The 13,447-nt window shown below is 39.6% G+C and overlaps 1 protein-coding gene across 1 annotated transcript in view; it reads right to left on the bottom strand.

Annotated features, from left to right (window-relative positions):
* LOC134527568 (C3 and PZP-like alpha-2-macroglobulin domain-containing protein 8) overlaps positions 1 to 13,447 on the bottom strand; it is a 148,675-nt gene that overhangs the window by 36,013 nt on the left and 99,215 nt on the right. Inside the window, exons 21-25 of the mRNA XM_063360357.1 lie at positions 12,275 to 12,481; positions 7,797 to 8,016; positions 5,108 to 5,284; positions 3,461 to 3,643; positions 1,432 to 1,672 (exon numbers count right to left, since the gene is read on the bottom strand). Of these exons, the coding sequence (XP_063216427.1) occupies positions 1,432 to 1,672; positions 3,461 to 3,643; positions 5,108 to 5,284; positions 7,797 to 8,016; positions 12,275 to 12,481 (1,028 nt within the window). The remainder of the gene's footprint in view (positions 1 to 1,431; positions 1,673 to 3,460; positions 3,644 to 5,107; positions 5,285 to 7,796; positions 8,017 to 12,274; positions 12,482 to 13,447) is intronic.

The raw sequence follows: 13,447 nt of genomic DNA, 5'->3' as shown, positions 1-13,447 counted from the left end.
TTTCTCTCAATCACTGGATCAATGATTCTATTAATGTTATCTGGCATGTGTCTCGTCTGAGAAACCTTAAAAATATGTGTAGTGTAATTTTTTTAATTTTAATGTTGAACCGGACATCTGTATTTACAATGTAGTTCATAAGAATCTTGAGTTAGTTTGTAGAACTTGTTTGGTAGATGAACAACGGCAATGCCTGTTTTACACAAGTTTGTAAACCTATGATCGATAGGAATGTGGTTCACATTCCTCACAGTCGAGAGTTCAGTTACAGAATGGTCCGAAATGCAAGAACTTAAAATACGAAGGCGGAATTCTATTAGAACTTTAACGATTCGTTCATCAAATATTGATACCTTGGACTATAATGAACTGATATATAATTCAAAATATAATTTTTCTTATTATCACCAATTTTAAAAAGTCAAGATAATTATTGATGTGATAATGATGGGCTGAAAATTTTAATAAATTTTGAAAAATTCTTTATGTGTTATAATATTGTTACGAAGTAGAGCAAGGCCGGGACACGTGCTGGTGCAGAGCTGGCTGGCGACTGCCGTAACATGAGATGCACCGCGAGCGCCTGGAAGATAAGGATTGTCGCTTTTCCCCCTCCTTCCCAACCACTTCCTGCGCGGCGGCCTGCCTTTGACACGTAACTGACACCGGACAGCTGGGAGTTGCGCGAGCCGCCGACACGTGTTTCGAGAGATTTATACCGTCGTGTCGGCGCGGATTGACGCGACTGGCCTCGGCCGCTCTCGTGAGTTCTGGAATTGCACCGGGGCCTATATATATGCCCGAGGACGCCGGTCAGAGTCAAGTCGGAGAGTCAGTGGAGTTTAGATAGTTCAGGTGGCAGTTTTCCCGCGGCGAAGTTTCTGGGCGATAGTGCCGTGGGTGCGGCGGAGTCCGAGCGAAGTTTCGAGCGAGGCGTCGAGTGGGATCTCGGCGAAGGGGAAGTGCGACGGTGGCGGCGGAGTGGGGTGACGGAGTCCTGCGGCGGAGACCCACGAAGGGTGCTGCGGCGAGAGTTGCGCCAGAGGTGTGGCCCAGCTAGGTGTGCGGTGTGCAGAAACGAGTGACTGGGGAAGCAACATAATTTTTTAAGTGCCTTTGAGTATTTGCCATTTTTAGAAGATTATTTGTAAGTGACATAAGTAGTGGCCATCAATAAAATTGTGTGTGATAAAAATCTTTAACTGGGCTATACTTTACGAACCCGCGGTAAATCGCAACAATATTATACTTAGTCGTTCTTCATAGTCATATACATTATATTTTCATGTGCCTCTTATCTTATGGAAAACAAAGTTTATGATAAGGGATCAATCACTATTGTTAAGCTCCAAAAAATAACTGATTTCTATGAACACCCCCTGGTCAGGTTCGTGCAGCTTCTCCCATAGCAAGGCTACCGTGCAGACGCACCTCGCTGTCGAAGCCCAGCTCCAGCAGGGCGGCCAGCGTCTCGGCCGTCAGCTCGACGACTGCGCTGAGCGCCGACTGCGCGGGCTCGCCGACTGGGGCGAGGTCTGCTGGCAGCGGCGGGAAGCTGCCGTCGGCCGCCTGGCGCGCCTGCAGCCAGCGCCTGACGCGCGCCAGCAGCCCCGGGTCCACGCTCGCGCGGGCCTGCAGCCGCGCCAGCAGCAGCAGCGCCTCCACCGAGTCCCTGCGCGTCGTGCCACGGCGCTCCGACACACACATCACGTCCTCGCAAAGCACTGCTTACGAACCATTAAATATTTCATGCCATTAAAAATGAAATACGTAATTTTTTACGAGACTTTAAAACCTCTAAATGTTGCAACTGTGTTACTAGCCATCCAACGTTGCGAAACTAGAATGCGCACGCTGTCTCGTCACAAGTCTGTACTCAGGGTTGCAGGAGAAATTTTTTTTTGTAATGAAAGAAATTGTTTTCCTACTAATATTATAAACGCGGAAGTTTGTAAGTATGGATGTTTCTTACTCTTCCACGTAAAAAACTACTGAATGGATTTTAATGAAACTTTACTATAATATAGCTTATACATCAGAATAACACATAGGCTACATATTCATATGAAATTCCATCCTTAAGGAGTAAAAAAGCGAAAATTTCATTTTATAACAGAAAAAATCATAGGTCATAGACATACAAATAGTGAGTGAGTGTCATTTCACTATGTCTGCCACACGATCAAACACATAGTAAGGTCTTGCAAATTCATATTTTTCTCCTTGGTGAGACCAGCCCGCTTAGTGGAGCTCGCAGCGGCTAGCAAAATAAAGGTGCTAATAACAGTTTGGTTCTTAACTTCGTCAATAGATAGAGTTGCCTTGAATTTTAAACGCACCTTCGTTCGATGCGTTTGTCATGTCTTTAATTTTCGTTTGTTTGTGCAGTATGCGTTCCTATACCATTTATATCCGATTTCTATTAAATTTTGGTGATTTGATATGCGGCTGCCCGTGAAGGTTTCTGAGACGGTATAACTATTTTGCAATAGTTGGAGCACGAATCGTTTCAAAAAAATGTGTTTATTTCATATTATATAGCGGCACTTCGTCTGTTTTTGTTGCCTAAGTGCGCACGCATGAGACAATTTATTTAAATATAAAAGAGAGACAGAGATAGAGTGATACATATATACCTATATACAGAGTGAGAATGAGAGAGACAGAGATAAATTGAGATAGAGCGAGGCATAGAGAATGAAATGGGTTAGATAAAGAGATATATAGATGTATAATGCTATATAGAGATTTATAAATATAGAAGAGATAGAGATAGTGGGAGGTATATTTGTATTTATGTAGATATAAAGAGATAAATAGAGATAGAGAAATACATATATATAGATGTAAATAGAGATAAATATATATTTAGAGATATGGATGGATGATTTGTACATGTGTAACTACTTTAAACATATTACAAAACAAAACTGAATGAGGCATTGCAATGCATGCTGAGCATTAGCTAGATAATGGAATCATTTCAATATTAGTAATCTCTTATTTTTCAGCTTTTTTCTATAGTGCTTTATAAAGTCTAGATTACATACAGACCACCAATTTTTCGATATATACAGGTAAATAACTATACACTGGCAGAACAACGTCTGTCGGGATCTGAAAGTGATATAAATTATTTTGCACACTTGACATTCAAATTATGAATACAATTACTAATTACATCTGATTTCGAAAAAGGTACCCTTCACCCTGTTTTCAGCCCGGGCAACGCTGGGTACTGCAGCTAGTCATTAATAAATGTTACTAAACTAACATTTTTACTGGTAGGCAACGTAAACATGTGTAGGCACGCGTTCCAAGATACACAATCACTTAGGTAATATATATATTTTATTTGAGTCGAAGCAGAATGGTAAAAAACAAATATCTGTGTGCAGTATGATGTGAATTCCTCTGAAAGGATATTGCCGTTGTCCTGTGAAGGAGCCGGCCGGCGCACCTGTGGCTGGCCAGCAGCTGGTGGTCGCCGAACGAGTGGTCGGGCTTCATGAAGGACAGCAGCTGCTGCAGCTGCAGGCTGAGGGAGCGCGCCACCTGCTGCTCTGACGGCGCGTCGCCCGGGCCGTCCCGCGCCTCCAGCGACGCCAGCAGCTGCGTGAACGAGGCGACCGTCGCGGCCAGGCTGCAACCACAGCGCGCGCCTCGCCACTTTGCCGGCTTCCTCGCTGTCTCGCGTACACTCAGGGGCGTAGGGGCAATATACCTTTTTATAAAGAAGCAGGGGGTCCGGGGGTCCTCCCCCGGGAAAATTTGTATTTCAAGGTGGAAAATGGTGCTATTTTAGCAGTTTTATTATCTAAAAATTGATTACACAGCACTTTCTTTGCCCCCGTTTGCCTTCACTTCAAGGTTACAGAGGGGGGTGGGGGGGTAAAATACGATTGACCCCCCTTGTTGTTGCGCCCCTGCATACACACACATATGTGATTATATATTAGGTTAATTGGCGACTACGTTACTGTAAAAAAATTTAAAAAAAAAAGAAGTTAACTGGTATGTTTCTATTTAAGCTCAATTAATACTTCTACGCACTATTAAAAGAATAAAACCACTTTTGCTTTATCTTATACTTAAATCTTTGCGCAATTTTTTTTCTTCCCTCTGCCATAAAGACGGTTCAGCAAGGTAAACGGGATGCCTACAATTCATAGATATGAGAGCAGGAGTAAACACTGAGTGGGATTTCTAGATCTGGACAGTAGTGTTTGATCCCTTATCATAAACTTGGCTTTCAATAAGACAGGAAACACATGAAAAAAATACCATCTGTGACTGTGAAGGATAAAATGGTATTATTTTACAACATATGTAAAACAATTTCAAAATTAATTCAAAACTTTTTTCCAGCATTTTCAACATTAATAATTTTCTATTACTTTAAATTAATTGGTGATAATAAGCAAAATTATATTTTGACCAATATATCAACTTATAGACCCAGGCATCAAAGTTTATTGAAGGAATTGTAAAAGTTCTAACAGAATTCCCCGTTCATATTTTAAGTTCTTGCATTTCGGACCATTCTGTAACTAAACTCTCGAATGTGTTACAGAACACATTTATATCGATCATAGGTTTACACTCTTGTGCAAAACCGTCTTTCTCCGAGGTTTGCTGTTTGGATCTTTCGTTGCTGGGAATATTCACCGTAAAAGTTTCAGATTATCTATTTTTACAATACGGAACAACCAAAACATTACGTGAAAGTGCTTTATCTTTAGTTTCAGAACTTAAAAAACTGCATAGCCACTAAGTATGAGCGTTAGAATTCATAACTTCAGTTTCAATTCCAAAAAAATAATAATAATAAACACTTGCAAACGTCTGCACATATGTACATGGCAGCCATGCTTATTTCACTGGTACCTAGATAGTTCAACATTGGCGAAAAGTATTGCTAAGTATCATATTTTGCAATTACCTGCACTCAATACGCCACTCCGTTAATACAGCATTCCATAAATTATGAACTATGAACGTTTGTAAAATAACTTTTTTTCATCTGAGTCAGTATTTTTAAGAAATCCAAATGTTTTGTTAATGCAGAAGTGTTGATGTTTGATGCAGGTGTTCCTCGCGGCCTCACCTGGAGCACTCGCCCAGCCCCAGGCCGCGGTGGCGCGGCTGGCGCCGGGCGGCGAGTGGCGCCGCCAGCCCGCCCGCCACCAGCAGCGTGCCTTGCTCCGTGCCCGGCACCAGCGAGCGCGGCACGTCCAGGTGCAGCACTTGCGAGAAGCCCGCCTCGTCGTTGTAGCTCCACACCCTGCCGGCACCCGCCCACCTCACGCTCCTGCTGTGCGACACCCTGTTTTATAATAGACACGCAAGCAGTGAGTTTGTGTCGTTTCTCCGTGACCGCCACACGGTCATATGGTGAGGTCTGGCATCTTCCTATCCTTCTCCTTGACTTAGTGAAGCTCGCAGCTGCTAGCGAACTAAATGCACCAACAACGTTTTAGTATAGAACTTCGTCAATAGATGGTGTTGTCTCGAATTTGTAACGCGCCGTCGTTTGGTGCGCTCGACACGTCTTGCCTAGGGGTTGCCCGCCTTCCAACGAAATGAAGCTTAAGATTGACTCCCTATTTTTGCTGATGCGTATAGGCTACTTGATGCACCGAGATTGTGCAATCAATCGAATTTTCAAATAAAATTTTCCCGGTTTTTAAGTGTATGTCCTCGAGTCTTGAAGTGATGTTCCTTATATTATGATGTGTTTAGCCCGGGGAACGCCGAGTACATTAGCAAGTACGTCTGTATGAAACTAATGAACATTTATAATGTAAGACATACAAGACCGGACTGTGCAATGTCTAGTTTACTATATCTATTCTATTAATTATTATAATTTTGATTTTGGGTCCGAGATTACTTTTTACTGCTCAGTTTGTGCGTTCAACTCCGCGCAAGCACTTGGAATGAAATTAAGATCCCAAAGGTGAATAGTTTTGTCGGGGACCCTACCCATCACTAAATTTTTCTAACCACACAGTCAAAGACTGTAAATGTTACAGTGGCCATGCCTGTAAATACACGTTTGCATATTGTCTAAGCTTGTAAGGTTTCCAAAGAATTACATTATATGTAGACTTGTAATTTTCACATTCTCTCAAGGCAGACTCATGAATAATAAAACAGAAAATGAACAGCCTCCTCTGGTGCCCCGACGACCATTTTGTGGTCACACACAGAATAAAATTTTCTGTACTCTTGAAGAAGATTCCTTTGAAAACCAGTTGCCAAGAAATAATATTTAATACTGCAAGAAAGATATATTGTCACTTATTACAAAACACAGCTATGGTTATTTTTTAATATATGAAACACGTTTTTAAAGATAATACCACTGAATATAAATAAGCCCAGCTATACCAATAATTTTATTCACTTTTGAAGCTAGTGGGATTGTAATCGCCTCGTCAAGGTGGTGGCGCTGTGGTGTGGTGGGCAAGAGAATTAATCATACATTCATAATTTCATCGTTATAAATAACATTTTCGGATTTCATGAATGGCCCTGGAGAAAATAGACCCTGGAACAAGTTTCCCGCTTTCTTCTTGGGATATCTGCGGTCATGTGAACTGGCTTGAGTGTTGAGGCTTTACATTTTGCGATTTATTTCATAATTAAAACAAGAACTCAATCAGTTACGAATGTGGTTCATGTCCTGCTATTTTGGCTAGGCTGTTTATTTTTAACACAACCTTGATTTAACAGAACTAAACTGAACCTTGTGCAATAAAGACTTTAGGGTTGAGGACGTCTACAAATTTCATCATGAAATAAATCAATCAAATGTCAAATCTAGAGGCATTTGCGAAGAAGACAACATTGGGGAAGAGCTGAAACACCTAACAATTGCTCTTGAATCAAATGGCTACTCAAAATCAGAAATTAAAAAAACCATACAGCCACCTCAAGTGGAAAAGAACGAGAAACAACCTAACAAAGCCTTCATTCCTTAAATCAAAGTAATTTCAGACCAAGTGGCCAGAATTCTCAGGAAGCACGAAATACATGCAATTCTCAAACCTATAAACAATATTGAAGGGTCCCTGACATCAGTGAAAGATAAAACTCCGGCCGAAAATCTGGCCATTGTGTACAAGATAGCATGTTCATGTGGCAAAGTATACTCAGGACAATTAATCACAAGGGTTGAACAACATATCAGCGACTTTAAAGACGAAAACCTACGTTAAGCTACACCAGAACACTCTTTGGAAACCAGGCACAGCATTGAATTCGACGAAGTGTAGTAAAGACCGGCCCGAGAACAATTGCCCGACTCGTACGGGAACAATCGGGGCACAAGCAGGAAGGGGATTAGTTCCTAGCCCTTGCCACTAGATGGCACAGAGGGCTCCACCAACGGGAGACTTCGAGGCCTCACGACCTTTGTTTTCGGGGGAGGGGGATGTGTTTGCAGGCGACAAAATGGTGGATGACACTGAGGCCCGAAGAAAGGAGGGTGGTTGGGAGGGGGGGGGCGGGTGTAATGCTGGTGATTCTGGGATCCGTGCTTACGCAGGCCGGATGCACAGCACCGCTGTGCGACGGGAAACGGGAGCCCGGAATGTAACGAAAGATGCAGCGCCTGCGCGGCGGGCGCTTGAGGTCGTGCGTGATAACGCGGCGTGGGTGACGTGATGCGTATGTCTGCAGTGGCCTGAGCAACTGGGTGAACGGTAAAGTTTAAATCATAAGGACTACATGGGGTGAATAAATTAAAGAAAACTCCCGTGCGAGAAGTGCGCCCTGATAAGAGCGCTGACCTGAACTCGCCGGCGCGGCCCCAGGCGGTCGCGAAGCCCACGTGCCGCACCTGGGCGCCGCGGTCGCGCGGCAGCCCGGCGCTCAGCAGCGTGCGGTTGTGCGGCTCCGGGCCCAGGCCCACGGAGACCCGCCCCTGCGCCCAGCTGACCCAGAAGGCGCGGAACTCCTCGGCCGACACGACGCCCGGCGTGCGCGCGCTGGCCAACCGCACGCCCAGGCCTGTCGCGGACACACACGACACTGCGTTAGCACACGGGGGAACCCAGAGAAGGTAGCTCATTGGAACTGTGGATATAATAGACAACTTACCATTATCTGTACTAGTAATACAACTGTCCGAGGAAAAATGTCTGTCAATTGGAAGAAACTATGAAACAAAAACTACTGGAAATGGCTACTAAAATTATTAAGAACTCAAAATAAAATATGGTTTTTTAATATTGTTATCTGTTTGTTCCGGCAACCCTCGAGAACTACTTTATGGATTTTGATGAATATATTTTTTTTAGTAAGTTCCGTGGCTATCTTAAACCCTTGAGTGAAAAAGGGGTAAATAGTTATATCTCCGTAGCTAATCAAGAATTGTTAACTATCCTCGGTACTTAAACAACTATGACAAAACCATTTTGCGAAATTCAACCCTTAAGTAGGTGAAAAGGGGTAAATATGGTTTTAATATAATTAATTATATCTCCAAATCCCGTTAAGCAAAATAATTGACTTTAAGTGCTAAGAATAAGCATACGGTAGCTACCAACCACACTATTTTACCACATACGAAATTCAACCCCTAAGAGGTAAAACAGACGTATATATGATTTTAAGAAAAATACAGTATCACCGAAGCTAACAAAGCATTAGAAAATTAATTAAGTACTAATAATAAACATAAGAAAAATACCAACCTGGATGTAACATTGACAAAATTCAACCCTTGATTGGTAAAAATATTAAATCTCCAATCTAATGAAGCATAAGGAAATATATTAAGGAATATTAAAATTTACAAAAACTACCAACAGCTACTATACCATTTTGCGTAATCAGCCACTAAGGGGTGAAAAAATGGTAAATATGTTTTTTAAACGATTAGTATTAACACTAAATTTATAAAAATTGAAAAAAAATATATATGGTACCAAAAATAAACAAACTAAAACTACTGAAAACAATTTTACCATTTTGCTAAATTTTTAACCCCTAAGGGCTTAAATTGCGGTAAGAGTGGTTTTAAGTAAACTATCATAACTATGAATCTAATTCAGCATAGTAACAGTTATTTGGTATCAATATTAACATAGAAAACTATCCACCACATTTTTATCATTTTGTGAAATGCGTTCCATAAGGAGTTTTATAAGGGGTATGTATGGTTTTAAAATGGAAAATTAACACTTCTGAATCAATTAGATTTAGAGGTTAGAAACTAAAAAAGTAATAACTTGCATAATTCGTTTTTTTTTTACTTACAGAAATTAGTTTTATCAGGGACGAAATATTGTAACTTTGATTTTAACATTAAAATTTCATATGTTCTGATCAAATCAAACTTAATTTAAGGTTTTTGAATTGAAACATACCTTGAAAAACCTTCTCTTAATATGACCCCTTCAGTTATATGAAGGGTGAATAGTATTTAATAAAAAAAAAAATATGTTTCAACTAAATCAGTATTGGCAGGATAAATTATAATTCAATATAAATGTAAATTATTGAAACTATTTAAGATTTAATCTGCAGAGAAAAAACCGGGTGGGCTAAGTTTTGTTTGGTTAGCGGTTATTGCCGTATTTAATAAATCTGTAGTTTTGAATTTTCACAGAGGCATCCATGTGGGAAAAAAAGAGACGGGTGAAAATTTTGGGATTTATTTTAAGTAATAGTAATCATCACTAAGAATCAACAAATACTTTCGGAAATAAATTTGATACTTTTACAGTAAATTTCTGAACAATGATGCAATTGCATCAAAAGCTTTAAATAATAAAGGTATTGTAATAAATTTAAATTATGTAAATATTTTATGAGTAGCTATAACCGAAATAAATGAAGGTGTAAATGATGGAAAAATATAATTAAAATGAAATAGGCAGATTATATATATATATATATATATATATATATATATATATATATATATATTGATTGGCTGCCTCGTGAAATGAAAAAGAGGTGTGATTTTATCAAGGTAAAATAAATCCTCGAACACAGTAAAACGGGAGTTATAAAATCAGATAGCGTAATTAGTATATACAAAAAATTAAAAGTTCTTACGCATAACCACTTTGGATATTAACATATTTAAACTATTTTGTTTTGAATTGAATATTTATACGCCTGAAAATTTATTGTAGTTATTTCTTCAGTAAACATTTTTCGAATTAATGACATAATTTTCTTAAAATTGTAAGATATCAGCAATACACTAAAACTGCGCAAGAGAAGCCACAGGGAATTAACTATTATTCTATTTTTGTATGTTTGACTAACAGACTAACCTCCTGCTGCTAAACCTCTTCGAGAACCTTAGAGGATTTCCATCGGCTGCCTGGCTACTTTGTTAGAAATGCTCTACCTGTTAATTCCAACCAGAGGGAACTCATCAATGATAAAACTATGTGATTTTAATTGCGCAGAGATCATGTAGGGTGAGTTACATTTATTGATTTATACTTATTGGCTACTGACTTTGTTCCTCACTTTTACTAGAATATATTAATATTCATAAGTAGCCTTTCCTTCATCTGCAAGACTCATGTTGATCAAAATTTCCACAAAACAACAGGTCACACATCATATAATGAGGTTCGCGTACCTTCTTACATGATTTTGAGGAACCTTCCAAATATGAAACTATAACATAAAATTTTTTCTAGCATGATAAATGGACAATTATGATTTTAAAAATTAAATGTCAATCAAATGGTGCCTGATGATTATAAAGATAAATAAGTATAATTACTGTATAAGAAGAAGGAATGTTTTAGTTGGCTAGCAGAATTGGTTGTACTGAAGCAGAAGTGGTATTTTTCTATATATTGGAGATAGTGGACTTACATCGTAAGCTTATCAATGAAACTTTTATGTTCCATATTTATTTTCTCTCGATTAGAAGTTATGTTGAAGAGTATGTTCCTGCATTTACTCGTTGCGGGAACTTAGAAAAAACGCAAATATTTACAAAGCTGATTTAGGCATAACAACTACAATTTTATAAGAAAAAAAATATTTTTTAATGTATTCAAAATGCTTTAGGCATAAATAATCAAAATTTGTAACACACGAGCCTTCACATCTTTATTACAATTAAAATGTGCGCTTGTGAGTTAAGAACAGTTGTAAAGTATGTCCATAAAAATGTCCAAGTTGTAAAATTTAATAGTATCAACTGTAAGCGTTGTAGAGTGATAATTCAAGGTCACAATTAAAGAGTGACTCAACAATGAATGACTCTTTCCCCAGTTAGTAGAGGGTGAACCTGTAAACTTTATTTGGCAACATGATGGAACCTCTCCCCTATGGAATCTCGTTTTTCAAGAGTGGTTGAACACAAAATCCCTGACTGTTGGATTGGTCATAATGGTCGAGACGACAGAGCCCTTTTACGTTGGCCTCCACGTTCACGTGACATACCGCCATGCGACTTTTTCCATCGGGGCTTTAAAAAAGATCGTGTCTACATTTCGCCGCTACCTAATAATTTGCCACAGTTGAGACACAGAATGGATGAGGCTATTGCTTCCATTAATCCGGACGTGTTAACCAAAGTGTGGGAAAAAATTGGACTTTAGGTTGGATGTATGCTGTATAACTAAAGGTGCAAACATTGAACATCTGTAAAAAAACTAGTTTAGTTTACCTTTAATTTGAAGTATGAATTGTTGTGAATAGTCTAAATAAAATTTTATAATATTCTATTGAAACAGATACATTCTTTTAAAGACAACTTGTAAATTATCTAAAATTAAGTGGGGGGCCCGACAAAGTTATCAGCCCCCCGGTTTTCTCTCGTCGGCTCTGCCAAGCTTTAGGTTTTAACAAGCAGGGTCGCACGCAGTGGGAGGAATCGATGAAAGGTGGGAGGATATACGCCCCTCCTCCAAAATCCTAGAAAAATTCCATCATTCCTACCAACAGAAGGAAGTTAAATGAAAGCAGCTAGCGGGCACGCATGTTCTATCCCCCCTGGCACAGTCACGCGACTCGGACAAGCAGCAGCCGGGAGCCCTGGGGGCGAGCAGGTACGGGAAGCCTACAGCTCACGTAGTTTCAGTTCCCTACCACGTTCGTGCAACTTCAGATTTCTCTCAAAAATTGAAATTTAAAAAATCGAAGGGTTAGGTTAGGTTAGGTCAGTCACAACATGCTTGTTTTCATTGGAAACTTCTGATTTAGCGGCTGAAGTGGCGTTAATACCAAAACGCAAAACTTCGGAAATCTTCGGAAATTCTTGCAGGGAACAGAAACTACGCAGTACCGCTGGCGCCGCGGCCGATCCACGTGACGGCGTTGCCGTCGCCGCCGATGACCACGTGGAGCATGGCCTCGGTGGGGCGGGCGGCCTCCGACAGCGCGACGTGGGCGCCTTCCCGCACGCGCGCCTCGAACACGACGCTGGCGCGGCCACGCGGCGCCGCCACGAACTCGTAGCTGGAGCTCTGGCTGGGCGACACCACCAGCTTCTCTGCGGCCAAGCAGGGTCTCCTCCTGGATCCGGCACTCTTCATACGTGTTCAGTGCCACGTGTCTAGCCCTTTTTATACGTGAATTGTGTTCTGATACCTTTACCCACATATCCAGCACTTTTTAGTACCTTTACCAACATGTCTAGCACTTTTTATACGTGAATTGTGTTTCAGTACCTTTACCCACATATCCAGCACTTTTTAGTACCTTTACCAACATTTCTAGCACTTTTTATACGTGAATAGTGTTTTGGTAACTTTACCTACATACACAGCACTTTTTAGTACCTACCTTAACCCACATATCGAGTACTTTTTATACATGAATAGTGTTTTAGTACCTTAACACATTTATCGAAATTTTTTTTATATACATGATAGTTTTATTTACCCATATATATGGAGTACTTTTTATAGATGATTACGTTGTAATACCTTTACCTACACAACTATTACTTTTTACAGTTGTTTAGACTTTTAATATATGTACCTATATAACTAAAAGTTTTTTTTATAGATTTTTAGTGGTTTAGTACATGTACCCACATATTTAGTAGTTTTTTAAAAATACAAAATATTGTAGGAGAGTAAATGTGTTTTTATATACAAACAAAATTTAATTAAGAAACAATCTACAAACTCTTTTAGCTAATGTCAAGTGTAAGGATTATAACTATGACTTTTGCTTCTTCCAGATTGCAAAACGGGAGCCTACAAATCATTGAAGTTTACAACAACCTAGGAGAGTTTTTATCATTTTATTTTAATATTTGTTGTAAGTTCAGTGGATTGTAAATTTAGTTCATTGTAAAAACGGATCAATTTCGAAACATTGTCTAAATAGTGTTAATTATAATAAAATAAAAATCTAGTACCTTATCTTTAGATTTAGTATAGGCGGAATATGGCCAGTAAAACAACTGTGCGGTCGAGAAATGAAAAACATCAAAAATTAAGTTTTAAAT

Source organism: Bacillus rossius, chromosome 1, assembly GCF_032445375.1.
Source record: "Bacillus rossius redtenbacheri isolate Brsri chromosome 1, Brsri_v3, whole genome shotgun sequence".
NCBI lineage: Eukaryota > Metazoa > Arthropoda > Insecta > Phasmatodea > Bacillidae > Bacillus > Bacillus rossius.
This window is presented reverse-complemented; position numbering and strand designations above follow the sequence as displayed.